Consider the following 19,309-nt stretch of genomic DNA (forward strand, 5'->3'; position numbering starts at 1 on the left):
TTTTTTCAGTTTTTTCTTTTTGTGAGACAAGGGTCCAAGATTTGCAGTAAAGCTACAGGAAAAAATGTTCTTGAGTTACAAAAAAAAATAAAATAAATGAAAAATAAATCCCTGTACTCTGCAATCAATAAAATATTGTCTTCAGCTTTTATAGAGAATTGTGACTGGTCGATCCCCAAAGTAAAACATATTGCAATCCTTACTTTGGGCCCATAACACAAAGCTTAGCAATGACTGTAGAACATTTTTCTACAATATTTTCTGTTGACTACAATGTACAATCAGTTGTGAATGCAATGAATCTTGTTATTTTTTTTTCCATTTTTTTTTTGTGAGACAAGGGTCCAAGAGTTGCAGTGAAGCTACAGGAAAAATGTTCTTGAGTTACAAAAAATAAATAAATGAAAAATGAATCCCTGTACTCTGCAATCAATAAAATATTGTCTTCAGCTTTTATAGAGAATTGTGACTGGTCGATCCCCAAATTGAAAAAAAAAATTGTTGGAAATAAGCATAATGTAATTCCATAAAATAATCAACCTTTTCTTACATTTTTTTCCAATCTTCACTTCTTGAACTGCTCAAGCAATGATAATTTGAGATTATTACAATTTTTGTATGAACTAAAAAACAAGATCCAAATCATTTATAGAAGATTGACTCATTAGAGGCAGGATGTGTAATTATATTTCATGAAAAAAGAAGTTTTATCTATATTAGGCCCGTTTCGGGTACACGTGTACACGTGTACACGCACGGTCAAGTCAGTGCACGTGTACTAAATTCCATCACCGTGTACACGGTAGCATCTGCATAAAGCTTGCGTGGGACTGTAAAGTCAGTGAACAAGCTCACAGCCTCACATTAATTCTTAGTTCTAAGACACTGCACATGTTTTAATCACTAATATGTCAATATATTTCAATTAACCTTCCAAAATCGCTGATTTAATCCACATTTATTCTGGAGACTCAAGTTTTTGTACCACACGAAATGGGTATGCTCCGGTCAGTGCAGGGCCCTAGTTAGCGCCGACGTTCGTTGGATGCGCATTTTGCATACTGTACCGTACATACATGCACAGATCGCTGCAGAATTGAGTGTAACTGAAGTTATCGATTGATTTTCATTATTTTATTGCCAATTTGAGGAGCGTGTTTGTAGGCGTGTAGCACATGTGTATGAGCGTATAACACCTAACGAGACTCGAAAGCGTTCTTCAATCACTTTTAGAGTCAATTTGAGAATCACCAATTGCGACAGTTACGTGTTATACGCTCATAAACATATGCTACAAGCCTACAAACACACGCTCCTCAAATTGGCAATAAAATAATGAAAATCAATCGATAACTTCAGTTACACTTAATTCTGCAGCGATCTGTGCATGTAGTAGTACGGTACAGTATGCAAAATGCGCATCCACCGAGCGTCGGCGCTAACTAGGGCCCTGCACTGATTTACTTTTGCATTCTTTATTAATTTAATGCGCTGCTAAGCTGAGTAAACTTTTTAATTGCACCAATTTTTGTGGATTGATACTTCTAACTTCTCAGGTAAGCTTTAAAACCGTGACTTAGGCTACATGTAGGAAACACTGAAAACATACTGTAACTCACTCTCACTCAGTGTTTACAACGTGTACACGACCGAAAAACACGCCGTGTACACGTGCATCAAAAATGGACTTTCAAACCAGGCCTAGTCTATATTGTACAGCTGAAATTCTTACTTCCTCCGTTTAGTAGTTGCAGATGTTGCCCCATTCCTCCCTATGTGAAGTTGCTTTATTGTCTCTTGATGGTACTTTTAGTGTTTTATTTTCAGCAAGATTCATTTACTTGCACCCTGATGGATTGAAAGTTTTTCCTTTAAGTATTATCTTACTGTCTACTTTATTTTCTCTGTGTTACAGGCGCCAGTTTGGCAATTTGCACCCAACAGTATTCACTACCTCTTAACGTTATGGCAGCGGATGGTTGCGTCCGTTCCCTACGTCAAGGCCACGGAACCCCATCTCCTGGAGGTCTACACTCCGGAGGTCTCCAAGGCTTACATCACCTCAAGGTTAGATTCTGTTACCATGGTGATACGAGATGGGTTGGAAGACCCCCTGGATGATACCGGTATGGTTCAGCAGCAGTTAGAACAAGTGAGTCATTTGCTTTTCTGTTCCGGTAAAGTCTGCTACAAGGTTACTATTGTACATTGTTTTTGTCAAGTGCTTAATGTAAAGTGCAAGTAAAAAATATCTCCTGTTTAATTATTTGTGTGGTTAGAAATCAGACTTTCCATGAAATAGCAACCAAGTTGAAGGGCTCCAAGTAATTGCAGTGGTGAATCCAGCTGGGTTAGATAATATACAATTTCACACATGCCATATTGTTTGTGCACAAATGTTGGCTCATCCAAAGCATAGTCTCTGGCCAGCTAGATCCGCCATTGAGTCAGTAGAAAGGTTCTTTGACAATTGCTCCTCAGACAGTTGCTCCTACTTAAGCCTAACATGAACCTGAACTTGAAACCTAACTCTCACTTTAATCTAATCCTCACATGATTCTGAACGTGAAAACTCTACCACAAAACAAATCATCACCTTATATTTTTAGAGAAATCATAGAAGGAGCAGCCATCTCAGGAGCAAATGTCATATTACCTCTTGGAATCAACCCCAAAAGGGGCAATAAGATTGATATAATATTGACTGGTTTTCAGAGAAATATTTTGCGGTATCTCTCAAAAATTATAGCCAGTCAATATTATTTGTGGCAATTTATGTCTGTTTGCCGGTTGGTACTTCTGATATCAAGGTTATTCTTGAACTTGATGAAGTAATCCTGGCTAAGTAACTATGACGTAACTTGCATACAGCGCAGACACGCATCATACATGGCGCTCACATACCCTAAATGCGTAAACAAGACCTTCGCCTTTGGTGTGATGAATGGGAATACGGATATTATGGACAGATATTTTATTACAGAAGCACAATAGGAAAATGACATTTATGGAGGAGGGGTGTATGAATATTATGGTCCGTAGTCACACAGCTGAACCCTGGCTGGGCCATTGTGACGTATTTGTGTTGAGTCAATTAAATTACACAAAAAAAATACGCATTTATATCTTGTATCCAAAATGCCTCACTAAGGTAATTATCAATATATGTATGTTATTCTCTTTCATCTTGACAGCTGTCTACCATAGGTCGGTGTGAATATGAGAAGACCTGTGCACTCCTCATTCAGCTCTTCGATCAATCAGCGCAAGATTACCAGAAGACCTTACCCTCAAGTCCTGAAATGGCCATACAAGAAGGTATGTGCTAAGACCTCCCTATCAATGGTCTAGGACAGTCATGGTACAGATTTAGTTTTGGGGCCATTCTCTAGACAATGTCACAATTCATGAAATGTATGGTAAACTACCGATTTGTCTATTACCAACTCGTCCTCTCATCAAATGGTCTACCTTCATTTAGTCTAATGCCATTCCGTCCATCAATATTTCTTCAAACAATCATTTGGTCCAGTAATCATTTCGTGTAATTACCACTTCATCTATGACCAATTCTTCTTATAACCAGTTGGTCTAATACCCATTTTCATGTGATTCATTTCGCCCAATTAACATTTATCCAATGAGACCAAATGGTCTGTGGACTAAATGGCTATTGGACCAAATGGTTATTAGACGATATGGTGAGTTGATCAAATGGCATTTAGACCATGTGGATAGAGGACAAATTGATGATAGACTAAATGAGAGTAGATAATTGGTAATTAGACGAAATGGCATTAGACCAATTGGAAATAAACAAAAACAAAATGCAACGGAAACCACGCAAGGATCTAAGGCTTCAGACAGGATGGTTGGGAGACAGAATTGTGATGTTTTTCTGAGAAATGTCATCTTTTTAATTGTTCCATGTATCTATGAGTAGATTACCAATTCTCTTAATGACCTTTTGTGTTTAACCATGACATGATAATTGTAGAACTCTGTTATTGCCACCAATACTCAAGGCATTTTCTTAGGTACTATCACAAAGTAATGCTATGCATAAAGGTCAACAGCATACAAAAAAAAACCTTTTGTACATCCAACCCCCAATTTTCCCCATTCATACTTGCTCAAGCCACGATAATTTGATTATGACATTTCACATGAATTAAAAAACAGACATTCAAATCAGGGAGATCTAAGGTAAAAAATTACATGGTGATGTGGGATTTTGCATCGAAATGCTAAAAAAAACCCTGGAAACTTGAAAAAGGAGGTTTGAAAGGGAAGGTTTCATCAATATTTGTGTCCTACTTTTCCTTGATTTTGATTGGCTGAGAAGCAATCTTACTAGTCCTTTCATGAAACGCTTCCCTGGAAAATTCCCTATTCGTTTCAATGTTAAAGTTTATCCAATGTTGCAGATTCAGGCAGTAAGTTATATAAAGTAACCTTTGAAAGTAAGAAATTCATTTTTTCCTGAAGATCCCTCATATTGGTGATTGCAAGTACATGATTCAATTTTAATTATTTATGTTTTTCTTGGCTGTCATTCCTCTGTTTACTCAAACGCTTCTCCTATTCCTCCCATTGGTGACAGGTCGATTGACTTGGCTTGTGTATATCATTGGTGCCGTGATCGGTGGTCGGGTATCTTTCACTAGCGCAGATGAACACGATGGGCTCGATGGGGAATTGGTCTGCAGGTAAAACAAAAACAACATATTTCCCTTTGCTTTTGTAATCATATATAAGCATGCTGAATCATGAAACGTGTCATCGATTGTACAAGCAAGTATTCAATGACAAATATGCTGTCGTCCAATCATATGGGATAGTATTGTTACTCACCATTGATGACAAGTTTCATCAAACAGTATCCAAGGCTTGACACTAATGGGTAGACCCCTGAGAGAAAAAACCATATCAAGTTACCCCTATGCCTTTCATCATCTCCTACTCATCCCCCCCCACCTTGTAAAAAAAAGGCAAAAAAGAGAAGCCTTTAAAAGATGACACTCCTGGCATGCTCTCTTTTATTTCATCAGTTAATACGTTAAACAGTTTAAGGAGACAAACGCTGACATATTTTTCTGAAAGTTAATGATTAGTCATGACAGTGATAGCTTGAATAGAAAAGTGTAAATTTTTCCCTTATTAAAATATTTTAGAGACTGTCCTAAATAATTATGGAAAAAATATATTCCAAGTGATTTTTTTGTATCATATTCAGACGTATTAGAGTTTGTTGAATTTTTTTTTGTTTCAATTGAGATTTTTTTTGTGGATTACCAAGTATAGTAAAGAAAAATATAAACGAAGTCAACACAGTTGCAGTGGGCGAGGAAACATTATTTTGTCAAACCCAACTTGATTTCAAAAAGCCACAGAAATTGATAAAAATGTAATTCAGAGTGAACAAATATTCCCCTTTACATAAAGTCTTTCCCCTTCCCTCATGTTATATGCTCATTTCCCCTCCCTTCTATTTATTTTTTCTTAATATGGGGAATGCATCAGCTTTTTAGCATTATCCTCCATTTTCAACGTTTGATATACATGTTTAACTATTAACTATCAATTTTGTACTTTTCACACTTGTTTATATTGAGTAGATGTGTGTTATTGTTGTTGTATGCATGGCATTTTTGGGAGGAATCAATATATGTAATGAAAGAGGGAATGTCTCTCTTTGTGTTTTCTAGAGTACTGCAATTGATGAACCTTACTGATGCCAAACTATCACATGGCGGCTGTGAGAAGCTAGATATCGCAATGCTTAGTTTCTTTGAACAATTCACAAAGATATATCTTGGACACCAGATACAAAAGTCATCTAAGGTAAGCAGTATGTATTGCTAAATAGGGTTATCAATATCATATAGAATAGAGGAAAGAGAAAAGGAGGAAAACAGTGAAGATGGAATAAGTAGGTCCTCATTACAGCCATCCATCAATGGCCTCAAAATCAGTTTGCATGAATTACTGTCATTATTTTATTAAGTTTCCCATCATTACTCATGGACATTTTTTTTTCTTCAGATTTTATTTTAATAAGATCACCTCTGATTTATTGAAATGAAATAGCCTTTCCTATACTATAATCTTCAGGCATTCATTATTCTCTGGTTACAAGTTAAGTGCATTTTCACGTACTACTTTGAAACAACTAAGTTGTAAATTACATCCTGTGTGAAAGTGAATTTCACTATTTCATTGACTGGTGGTATGTGCTATGAGCATATTTTCATTAATGTCTTGTTGATATCGTTAATTGGTAGGATATTACATTCTGATCTTTAGGTTTATGTAGATCACAAGATTTCTTTCACTGTGTTACTTTCAGATATTGACCTTCATGCATAACATAAGTTCCAGTTTTAATTTTTGTGGGGTGTCATGGTCTAGTGGTTAAGAATCTTGTCTTTCAATCTGAGGGACGTGGGTTCGATTCCCAGCCATGGCATTTTTTTTTCCTTCAGCAAGAAATTTACCCATATTGTGTTGCACTCAACCCAGGTGTGGTAAATGGGTACCAGCAGGAAGTAATTCCTCAAATAGCTGTAACAGAATCGGTAGAATAGCTTAGCCAGGGGAATTTAGGAGCGCCCCAAGCATTTAACAAGATGGATACGTGTGCTATATAATTCATATATTGTTTTTATTTTTATTATGATTTAATCATTGTATAAACCCATTATATTTTGTTGTTGTATGAACAGCTATACAGAACGTTATCACAGGTGCTAGGACTCCAGGATGAATCCATGGTCCTCAGTGTATTCATTGGTAAAATGTAAGTTGACTTCCCATTCCAAGGTATTCTGCAAATCAAGTAAGCTGGGCGAGACTGCCAGTCTGAGGCATTGCACTTGTTCATGCTAAAACTTTCCAAAATCAAAGCCCTTTCAACCAAATTATGAACTTCAATTGTTGACACCAAGATGACATTTTTAAAAGATCACCTGACATTTAGAAGCCATGTTTTTTTTCAAGTCACATGGCTGTAGACGGGTATTCTCTCAGAAGGTAAATCAAATGATTGAATGAAATCTATTATGCGACCAACCCTTTTTAAAGCTAATTCAAAATCCTTTTACTGGTATATCACTCAGTTCATGGCTTTGATCCACAGTACATTAACACCTAGATACCATCTGGTTTCTACACTCCAGTGACTCTGGTCTTCTTACAGTTCAAAAATATCAAACAAAGTTGGGGGAATGGGCATTCATCCATGCAGGGTCCTCACTATGGAATTCCCCCCCCCCCCCACGAGAGATCCAAAGACGAGATAGCAAGAGTGTCAAAACCTTTAAGATTAAGCTTAAAACTTACCCCTGTATCTCATTTTATCAATGATGATTTTTTTTTGTTACTGTGTTTTGCTCCCCCCCCTTCACTTGTGCGCCTTGAGCATCTCTCACGAGATGGATTTGGCACCCAAGAAATTGCATTTATTACTATTATTGATAAGAAAATTTGCTAATGATTGGTCCTAATGACTAGTTGTATTGACCAGTCATGATTTGAGATGAGAATGGTTGATAATTAGGATCAAAACAGTGTTAGATAGCATATGATACACATTTTGATCAGGCATTAGAATAATTGCACACACTTATCACCTTTTGAACACCCTTGGCTATGCCTCGGGTACTGTTCAAAAGTTACCTCCTGCAACGTTGATGATTGTATTATTTGTATACTAATGCCCTTGATGATGTGTATCGTTTGTATACTAATGCCCTTGATAAAGTGCATTATTTGTATACCAATGCCTTAGATAAAGTGTATTATTTATATACTAATGCCCTTGATAAAATGTATTATTTGTATACTAATGCCCTTGATAAAGTGTATTATTTGTATACTAATGCCCTTGATAAAATGTATTATTTGTATACTAATGCCCTTGATAATGTGTATTATTTGTATACTAATGCCCTTGATAAAGTGTATTATTTGTATACCAATGCCTTAGATAAAGTGTATTATTTATATACTAATGCCCTTGATAAAATGTATTATTTGTATACTAATGCCCTTGATAAAGTGTATTATTTGTATACTAATGCCCTCGATAATGTGTATTATCTATTAATCAGAATCACCAACCTCAAATACTGGGGAGGCAGCGAGCCCATCATCTCGAAGACGTTACAGCTTCTCAATGACCTGTCCGTTGGGTACAGCAGCGTTAGGAAGCTGGTCAAATTAGAAGCAGTGCAATTCATGTTAGCCAATCATACAGTGAGTAATACAAGAACAGAGTCACACCTTGTAAGTCATATACAGTGGAGTTTGTTGGAGTTCTTGAAGTTTTTCGGAAATTTTGTTTTTAAGCATGCGTTTATCATATTTAAAGGAAAATTCTGCCAGGAGTTCAGCTGCCAAGGTAACTAAGAAATGTTTTTGAAGAGGTTGCCTCTTGGGTGAGGTGAAATGCATTCTTCAAATACGTTCATTGGGCAATTTATTCACATAGTTAAAACCTCCTTGGGAAGTTATCATGTCTGGTCTGTGTTTCATAAAGCTCTTCATAAGTTAAGAGCGACTTTAAGAACGACTGGTGAACATTTCTTACACGCTATGTAATCGCCAATGAACTTTTAATGGTGAATATCACCTATCACAAGAAATGATCACCAGTCGTTCTTAAAGTCGCTCTTACGAGCAGCTTTATGAAACGGGCCCCAAGGATTATCGTCATTGTTATGGCTTGATCGTGGCATAAGTCATACTGTGTAAAATTAATGGAAAACATGAACCCTAGCAGAGCTCACTTACAAAAAGACCCACATTGAATTAAGGGTTTGAAAATACCTATTTTTTCTACAAGAAAAAGTCTACTTATAAATGTTTTAAAGTCTTTGAATTTGAAATATGTTATTCCAACAACTAAAAAAATCAAGAAATGATTTCAAGTAGCAATTTATTTCAAGATAATTTCAGGATAAATCCATTGAACATGATTTGATTTTCGTATGATACACATTTCCCATAATTCCTTGACCAAAATATCTCCAGCACAAGGTTAAATTGGTTAACAGAATAGCACCTGGGTGAGCCTGTATTTAATTCAATACTCTGATCAGAAAAAACAAATCAGCATTTCTGAGTCATGGAAATGTACATTTCTGCTCTGGAAAATGGTGGTGAAAATAGTAACTTTTTAAAACATGCTGATGCATGTACCCTACATAATGTTTGTAGCTTTTGCATGAGATTTTGTTTGTTTCAATTTTTTTTACATTATCCTCAAAGGGTGTTATAGTTAAAGTCCATTGAGTTAATGTTGAGGATAAAGTTTTCTTCATATGAATGTGATTTATTTCAGGCAAATTCTTTTGTATTGGTGTTATACCTTTTGTTTTTCAATATTTTAAGTGACTTTTTTGCAATTATGATGATATAAGGTTTAATTATATTTCAATATACTTTATTTCCCCAAAAAAATTACTGATCTATTTATCACTTTTATCTGAAAATAAATTTGAGTTGAAATTCTGTCTTTGAGAAGTTTTTTTTTTCCCATTTTGCATATTCGAAAATATGCATCCATTTAAAGCCAGCTTCCTGAATGTCATGAATTTGGTCTCAATAGATACTTGGGAATCAAGTCAGGAAACTTCGCAATGTTGTACCCTCTTAGTTTGATTTCAACATGCCTGAAAGAAGCACAAAGCATTGTTTTCCTACAGTTGAATGCTATTTCTCAATTAAGTACAGTGAAAGAATATTTGGTTATGAACATGTTGATGTGTATACCTCTAATTGCTCTATGCCATAATTTGCTCAATAAGAACTGATATTTCAACCTTAAATCATATCCTTTGATTCATGTTTTGTATTTTTACTTCTCGATAAAGACCATCACAAGCTATGCTGCACCCCATACGATGTCCGAATCTTGAAAATCAGTAAAGCCAAGATGACACGATAGTCTTCGATGTCAGACACATAAGAAGAAGGCCAATAAAGAATTAGCAAAGTTTTTATGACAAAATATCTAGTTACTCGTAAAATTTACATAATATCAAGAAAATGAAGTTTGTGAAATAACTGATTAATCTTGTCACTGACACCACGTTTCATTGATAATCTCTTATACCACCACAGAGCGACCATTTTCCATTTCTTGGCGCCAATGGCACGCTATCTGTCCACGATATGAGGTGCCGGTCAACCTTCTACACTGCCCTCGGGAGGTTACTATTGGTAGATCTCGGGGAGGACGAGGAAAGGTTTGAAACTTTCATGGTACCGCTCACGACAGCCTTTCAATATGTTGGCAACCAACTGGCTAATGCAAAGACGGGTTCAGGTTGGAATGAAGCTAATACGAAGGTAAGATTCTCACAAGTGAAAACAATGAATTACCAATTGATCGTAAAACAAATTATTTTTTATTGCATTGACCACAAGGTACAGTCAAACATGGAAAACAATTGAATGATCAATTGCTAAAACATGAAGGCCCGAATTCACACAAAGGTGGTTTTTAAAACCATTGGTTGAACCCATTTTTTTATGCAGATTTCCTGTATAAATTATGCTTATTTACCCTTAATGAAAAAAAGTCTAATGCTGATGTGCACTTTCGTCACAGTGCGCCAAATTGCACCTGCTGCCATGGTTAAATACGCTATTTTATTCATGAGTCTATTGTTTGAAGAGTGGACTCATTATAATACCTTGGATGTAGGCATATAAAGTTAAAGACATATTTCCTTCTTGTTGACTTCTCATGAAAGATTCGAGAACACTGTTGTAATGGCACTGTACAGCATTTGAACAAGGACAAGCAAAACTTTCATATAGGTCAAATTTCTCTTTTCTTGAAGTTGCAAAATTTGAACAAATTGGATTTGATGCTGACTACAGTGGGCTCTCCACTACATCAGAGGGGAGGTTAATCCATTGATTGATGCGTGAAAATAAAGACCAAAATGGGGCATAGATTAAAACATGCTAAAGGCATGAATTAAAGTGAACACTGAGTAGACAGTACCATTGAATTGATTATGGTAATTCTTATGAAATCTGAAAAATATTTCAGATTCATAAGACCTTTTTACAATCTCTGGCATCCCATATAATATCGTATGATTTGGTCGTGAATTATTCCCAACATGGTTTATCAAAAAATGGCGAATTAACTGTTGCTATTGACCCTTTGTAAATGCTTTTTGTCTCACCTGCGAAGCAGAGTGAGACTATAGGCGCCGCTTTTCCGACGGCGGCGGCGGCGGCGGCGTCAACATCAAATCTTAACCTGAGGTTAAGTTTTTGAAATGACATCATAACTTAGAAAGTATATGAACCTAGTTCATGAAACTTGGCCATAAGGTTAATCAAGTATTACTGAACATCCTATTAAAGTTTCATGTCACATGACCAAGGTCAAAGGTCATTTAGGGTCAATGAACTTAGACCATGTTGGAGGAATCAACATTGAAATCTTAACCTGAGGTTAAGTTTTTGAAATGTCATCATAACTTAGAAAATATATGGACCTAGTTCATGAAACTTGGACATAAGGTTAATCAAGTATCACTGAACATCCTGCATGAGTTTCACGTCACATGACCAAGGTCAAAGGTCATTTAGGGTCAATGAACTTTGGCCGAATTGGGGATATCTGTTGAATTCCCTTCATAACTTTGAAAGTTTATGGATCTGATTCATGAAACTTGGACATAATAGTAATCAAGCATCACTGAATATTTTGTGCAAGTTTCAGGTCTCATGATTAAGGTCAAAGGTCATTTAGGGTCAATGAACTTTGGCCAAATCGGGGGTATCTGTTGAATTACCATCATAACTTTGAAAGTTTATTAGTCTAGTTCATTAAACTTGGACATATGAGTAATCAAATATCACTGAACATCCTGTGCGCATTTCAGGTCACATGACCAAGGTCAAAGGTCAATGAACTTTGGCCGAAGTGGGTGTATCAGTTGAATTACCATCAAAACTTTGAAAGTTTATGGATCTGATTCATGAAACTTGTACATAAGAGTAATCAAGTATCACTGAACATCCTGTGCGAGTTTCAGGTCACATGATCAAGGTCAAAGGTCATGTAAGGTCAATGAACTTTGGCCATGTTGGTGTTTTTTGTTGAATAACCATCATATCTCTGTAAGTTTATTGGTCTAGTTCATAAAAAGTGGACATAAGAGTAACCATGTATCACTGAACATCTTGTGCGAGTTAGAGTAGTATTCAAAGTCAGCACTGCTGCTATATTGAACCGCGTGATGCAGGTGAGACGGCCAGAGGCATTCCACTTGTTTAAAAGTTGCTTTCCATTTAAGAGCAAAAAATTTTGATTTCTGATTTCTATTTATTTATTTATTCATTATACCCCGCCAAACAAATTAAGAAAGGGATATATAGGAATCAGTGTGTGGTCGGTTGGTCTGTTGCAAATCATGTGCATCAAACTACTTCCTCAGTTTTTAACCAATTCCCATGAAACTTGGCACACATATTTGTGTCGGTAAAGATGTGCAAGACATATTTTTGTATGTGTTGGAAATTGTGTTGCAATGGTAATGGGATATTATGGCAAAAATAAGGTAAAAATCTTGCAGTTCGAACTACTTCCTCAGTTTTTAAACATTCATCTTGAGGTAAAGATATGTGTGGAAACTGTTACCATGGTAATGGCGTATGACAGGGTATTAATCACCGTTTGTGATTGTATTTTTGTTTGTTTTTTGTGATACACAGAGAACACTTATTGGGCTAGCCCGAGACATCCGAGGGATCGCTTTTGCTTTCAACACAAAGACAAGTTATATGATGCTCTTTGACTGGATGTATCCTTTAACTTCATCATTTTCTTGCTTGATTGTTTGATTTCTGATTATGTCAGGCTTCCCATTCATTAATTTGTTTCATTTATACATACAAACACCTTGGCCCAGTCTTACAAAGAGTTGCGATTGATCCAATCATTCGCAACTATGGTTGGCCAGCAACATCAACATGTTTGTGTAAGATGTTTTCTAGGTGTGATGTATACTCTTACAACCATCGATGTCTTGACAATCGGTGTGCTTCTCTTTGTTTACAAATGACATTGCGCAAATATCTTGCAGGAAAAATTGATCTGGATGGATTTCCATATAGTTGAGGATGATCCGATCAATCACAACTATGGAAAGCAAGCCACATCAGCATCTGAAATACATGTTTGTTCAAAATATTTTTTTTGAAACAACGTATATTGATACATTCACTGTTATCTTGCCAATTCAATATGCTTCTCTTTGTTTTCAAAGGACATTGAACAGATTTCCTAAAGAAACAATTATGACAATGATGGATTTCCATATATTTGAGAACATGAACATTTAATGGTGAATATCATCTACCACAAGAATGGATCACCAGTTGTTCTTAAATTCACTCTTACAAACAGCTTCATGCAATGGCCCCCTGGGTGGTCATTACATTGGTTGCCGTTCAAACTTATTTTAAATTAATACCTCAACTTGCCTTGATTAGGTAATAAGTGAGTCAATTAATTGATGAAAATAAAATAATGATGAATGTGAAATGAAAGAATGAATGAATGTGTTATTGAATGAATAATTGAAAAGTGAAGAAATATAATTGTTAGATGGATAAATAAATGAATGAATATATGAAATAAATTGGTGAATAAATGAATAGTAAAATTAACGAAAAAGAAGCTTGTAATTCTATTATTCCCCTCATCATTATTATTGTTTATAAATAAATGAATAACAAATGAATAAATCCAAAAATGATTGAATAAATAAATGAATGAATGAACGAATGAATGAACGAATGAACGAACATCAATCTTCCTTGACCAAGTGCTTTCCTCCAGCTACCCTGCCTATACCCCTGTCTTACTGAGTGCCATAGAGCTGTGGTACCATGACCCATCTGTGACCACCCCCCTTCTGAAGCTCATGGCCGAACTGGTCCAGAATAGATCACAGAGGTTACAGTTTGATGTCTCCTCACCAAATGGTATCTTGCTATTCAGGGAAACCAGTAAGATGATGGTAGCATATGGTAAGTCACGGGAAACAACTACACATATTTCTGCCCGACTTTGGCAAAAGGAAGCAAGTGACACCTCAGTCAAATTTGAGTTATTGTTGATTTTGAAACACCCTTTGCATGTTCAGGCAAGATTTGGGGAAAAAATGATCCTTCTATGGAAAGATATTGAGAAAAAATACTGTTAAATTGCATTGACGCCTATGTAAATAACGAACACATTGCTCATTTACATTCAACAAATGGTACTTTTGTAACTTGCTGCCTTTTGCCAAAGTACGGCAGATTTGTGTAGAGGTGTTGTGGCTCAGTAGATTAGTCTTGGGACTTTGAAACATTGTATAAAGCGCTATATAAATGTTTGCATATTATTATTGTTATTATATCCTGAATTACTTAAAACACAATAAATCAAAATATAACTGTGCGGGATACTGTGAAAAACACTATCTCTTTGAAAGGGTCCATTATGACCGGTTTGGTTGGTTTAAAAAGTGCTACATCAAAGCTTTTCATTTGTTCTATATCTTACAAGCATCTATGGAAATGTAATACTAGTATTAGAAAGTGGATTTTGTTATGATTTGCTCTTAAAACAATTCTTGTCAAAAGTGATGTAATACCTTTGGGATTTTGACCCTTCATAAAGCTATAGAATTATCTTTTTTAGCTTTGAGCTTGGTTATTATCAGGTCAGGGTTGGCGATTTTTTTTATTTTTTAAAAATTTTTTTAAAAAATCTGATTTTTTTTATTCAAATCAGATTTTTTTTATTTTTTTAAAGTTCCTTCGAAAAAAAGGGTAATTACCCCCCCCCCTTACTCTTACAATGACATCAATATTGATGTTATACATTTCACCCCTAATTTTGTTCTTAACCACATATTTTGTAATTAAAATCCAGTAAAAATGGACAATTAAAAATAAATTTGAGGAATCATGTTCTATCAAACATAGGCCTATGAAGGAATATTCCATAGGGAATTCCCAGTGAGTAGAGAAAATTCCCCTCTGGGATTTTTCATTCAAATATTTAAAAAATCCAAGAGAAAAATCCCTTATCAAAACTGCCAACAAACCCTTTGCCAATTACTAGTATTCATGTATATTGTAAGAGAAATAATTCAAATCAATGATTTTTTTTCAATTAGTCACAGCTTTACAATAGTCAAAGAGAGACTACAACTGTATATGTTTAGGATCTTTTTAGTTTGATAAAAAGTTCTTCTCTTGCTACAGATATAGATACAAAACTCTCAGTTTTAGAGAACAATATAAGAGATACATGTAGCTTAGTCAAAGGGTGACTATACTACTGTGATTTTTTACATTAATCTACAATTTTTATTCCCATATTCTCTACAAAAAAATCTGTTTGATCCATGAAGTATGAAAAAAAATCTACTTACTTTTAACTTAAAGGATAAAAACTGCAAAACTGCTTAAATTACAACATATGTATTACAAAAAGTATTTTATTTTAAATGAGACACAGCTTACAACTGCCAATGATTGTAACTGAAGTACCTGCATCTTAACATTTAAATGTAGTGTTAAATGTTTATTCTGAGTTTTGCAAATTGTTGTTATAGAGCTCTTTCCATTATTACATGCAGATACAAAACTTCCATTATTTGTAGCACTGAACATAAAATGGGCTGCAGTGACTTAAAAGGTTTATAAGAGAAAGCTTTTCTCAACAGTCAAATTATGACTGTACTACATTATGTTAATGTGATTTTTATAATTATGTTATTTAAAACATCAAATGTATGATAAATGTAACAATACGAAATAAGAGGCATGTTAAATATGTTGATTACATGCAGGTATCATTTCTTATTTTACATGACAGAAGTAATTATGTATAGGTGAAGGATAAAAACTGGAAAACTGCCAACAAACCTTTTCTCATTGACTTTTATATATTATATATTTTTTTTTACAAACTGCTCTCTGAAGTCTTTGGATTATGTGAAAACTTTATGTTAAGAAAGAAATTGACTAATAATAACTGACAAAGAATGTAAAATTTCAGAAGAAAAACTCGACATAATTTACAAAAAAATGAGTACCTATTGACAACATACATCTGTAGTTTTTAAGGAATTACCTGATTTTATTAATTTGATTTTAATTTGTTTTAAGTAGATATGAAGACTTCGTTAATCTTTTGTTGATATAAAGTTAATTCAAAGTTTTTTCAGTTGACTTGAAGAATTAAAACTGCATTGAACAAATACTTTGTCCATGATTTGTACATTTTTCAATGGAAGTGATTTAAATCGCGATTTAAATCACGATTTAAATCAACGTGATTTAAATCCGCCTACAAACTCTCTGTCTTCCTTGTCCACTTACCATTTTTTTCAATATTTTTCATCTCATATTTTTCTAATTTCTACAGGTACAAGATTGCTCACTATTCAGGACATTCCAAAAGACCAGATATACCAGATGAAATATCCTTTTATAGAAAATTTTCTTTTTGAGGGATAAAAGGGCCTAAACACTGTCAATTTGTATCATTTTACTCCCTCTGAAAAATCTAAATATAATTATGTAAGAAATTAGAAATATTTATGTGTGCTTCATACCAATAAACTATTACAGATAAAAGCCAAAATAACAATTTAGTAAGTCAAACTTTTTTTTTCTTAGACAAACATGGGAATAGATAAAGAAATGAACAGGTCATTGATAATTTATGAATATTGCTCTTAGCTTCTCTGACATCTGGTAGTACCTATATTCAATTGACCAGTAATGGCAACAGTTTCATGTGTACTACAAGAAACAAACAATGCCCCATTAGTTAGAGTGATCATGGGTCAATGTATTTCATTTAATTTAGAGGGTAAGTATAAGTTATAATTCCCCTTTCTGCTCAAGCTCATTGTATTCCTTGACTATCTGTTCCCTCCCCACATTGAAAGGCATCGCTGTTTGTTTCTCGATGTTGAAGGCTGCCCTCTCTGGCAGTTATGTCAACTTTGGTGTATTCCGTCTTTACGGTGACAGTGCATTAGAAGAAGCATTGCAGATGTTCGTCAAACTCCTCCTCTCGATACCCCTAAGCAATCTATTGGTGAGTGATTAAATCAATTCAATTAAGATTTATTTCTCCAAGAAATATGAGAAAAAAATTTAAAATACATGTACATTGTATTGTTATGATATATAAAGTGTTGCTTGGCAGGTAGCAGTTAGTAAAGAAAGTGACCCTTGTAAATGGCTGACAATTAGATTTATCATGCTGTATGTCCTAGACTTAGTTGATAACACAACAAATAAACGTTGATGAAACCAAGAGTGGCGGGACACAAGTTTTGATAATGGGTAGTAAAATTTGGTGAAGTCAAATTTAGGAAAATATGAAATGCTTCACAAGGATACAACTTCAGAAGATAAATGAAGGACATCTCCAAGACAAGGTGTCACTTAATTTATCTGGAAGAATTCTTTGCGACTTCTGCAACGTCTCTTCAGTCACTGCGACTTCTTGAAGTTTTCTCCTCAGTTGCCGCAAAGCCTCTGAAATATATCTTCTAATTGTAATGATGTTTCCACAAAGTCTCAGAAATTAGGTAATCTTCAGACTGATGGAGGCGTCTCGAAGACGTCCCAGAGACTGGACTGAAAGAAGTCTCCTAACAGTCTTAAAAATTGAAAGTTTAAATTTCTTGCAGCTGCTTGGAGACTGTAATTTTCAGGAGACATCTGTGTAACAAGGAAAATGTTATAAACTAGTTTCAAGTCCAGTAAGGTACCCCCTTTAGTTGTCTCCCTGGAGTTCAGGGAGAATGTTTCATCAACATTTTTGTCCGACAAGTTGTCAGATCTGACACCTTTCCTTGATTCTGATTGGCTGTGAAGTACTGTTACTATGGTAATTGTCAGATAAAACAGGACTTGTCCTTTCACGAAACACTCTCCAGGGCCCTATCTTACAAAGAGTTGTAATCGATCCAATCAATCTCATCTGTATGGAAATCCATCAATGGCATAATTTTTTTCTTCAGGAAATGTGCACAATGTCCTTTGTAAACAAAGAGAAGCATGCTAAATTGCCAAGAAAACAATAAGAGAACATGAAAATACATCATATCATATCTAGAAAACGTTTTGAATAAGCATGCATTTATATGTTGACGATGTTGGTCTTAGTTGTCGATGGGATCAATCGCAACTCTTTGTCAGACGGGGCCCAGTTTTAGTCAGTCTTACTAGCCATGTCTATGAAGTAATTATGAGCACACTGAACGATGCTTTTATTCTTGTCTTTGTCCTCCAGGACTACCCTAAACTCAGTGGATCTTACTATGTTCTATTGGAATGCTTAGCCCAAGATCACATGGGTTTCATCAGTAGTTTAGAACCTCAAGTCTTCCTACATGTCTTATCATCGGTATCAGAGGGTCTTACAGCACTCGGTGAGTCCACATCCAATAGAATACCATGCGATGTCACCAAAAAAAAACATTTTGCATGTCAATGTTTTTGATATATTTTGACAGAGCATGAGGAAAACAATTGACTCACCAAATAAAATGGGATTTGATCCATTGGCTCCCAAGATATGACCACATAGGCCCCGTTGAAGTCAATGTACCATGAGTCTGGTTCTAAAGCTTTAGAACTAGACAAATAATGCATAGGTTTCAATTGGGCCTTTCAGGTAATCATTTACCGTATGTTGGGCCACTGTAAACTGATTCCCACCCAATTTGATTTGCGAATGGTTTTCTATCATACTCTACTAAAGTACCTATAGAAAAATCTGAAATGGTAAATGAAAGAGAAAATTCATGTCACACATCTTTACTCTCTATGCTTGATAAAACATGTCTCTTGAAACTTTTGTATATAGAGTAAACATGGTTAGCTGTTCATAAAAGTCCCCAGCTGTTTCTTGTTCTGTTGACTTTAGAGGTTGCAATTTGACAGAACACCTATCCCTCCATGTTTTGCTGTACAGATACTATGGTGTGTACAAGCTGCTGCGCTATCCTGGATCATATAGGGACATTCCTCTTCAAGCAACTCACGAAGAGCACTAAGACAACTGGTCAGACCAACAGCTGGCCAAAGAGTGGAGGGGACACCAAGAACTACACAAACCTGCTAGATGTACCAAGGGATCTCCTTAGACAGGTTGGTTCATGATGATGAGGATAATGGTCGTCATGGGAGTGTCGATGTTGGTTGTGGTGGTCGTTGTGATGGTGGTGATTTTGGTGGTGGTGGTCGTGATGAT

At 35.3% G+C, this 19,309-nt stretch overlaps 1 protein-coding gene across 1 annotated transcript in view; it reads left to right on the top strand.

The window, feature by feature from the left end:
- LOC121425441 (exportin-7-like) overlaps positions 1-19,309 on the top strand; it is a 39,149-nt gene that overhangs the window by 14,170 nt on the left and 5,670 nt on the right. The window contains exons 12-24 of the mRNA XM_041621496.1: positions 1,916-2,152; positions 3,195-3,318; positions 4,604-4,709; positions 5,709-5,844; positions 6,726-6,799; positions 8,112-8,256; positions 10,126-10,353; positions 12,745-12,833; positions 13,874-14,064; positions 16,460-16,514; positions 16,981-17,140; positions 18,347-18,485; positions 19,031-19,206. Of these exons, the coding sequence (XP_041477430.1) occupies positions 1,916-2,152; positions 3,195-3,318; positions 4,604-4,709; positions 5,709-5,844; positions 6,726-6,799; positions 8,112-8,256; positions 10,126-10,353; positions 12,745-12,833; positions 13,874-14,064; positions 16,460-16,514; positions 16,981-17,140; positions 18,347-18,485; positions 19,031-19,206 (1,860 nt within the window). The remainder of the gene's footprint in view (positions 1-1,915; positions 2,153-3,194; positions 3,319-4,603; positions 4,710-5,708; positions 5,845-6,725; positions 6,800-8,111; positions 8,257-10,125; positions 10,354-12,744; positions 12,834-13,873; positions 14,065-16,459; positions 16,515-16,980; positions 17,141-18,346; positions 18,486-19,030; positions 19,207-19,309) is intronic.

This window comes from Lytechinus variegatus, chromosome 12, assembly GCF_018143015.1.
Source record: "Lytechinus variegatus isolate NC3 chromosome 12, Lvar_3.0, whole genome shotgun sequence".
NCBI lineage: Eukaryota > Metazoa > Echinodermata > Echinoidea > Temnopleuroida > Toxopneustidae > Lytechinus > Lytechinus variegatus.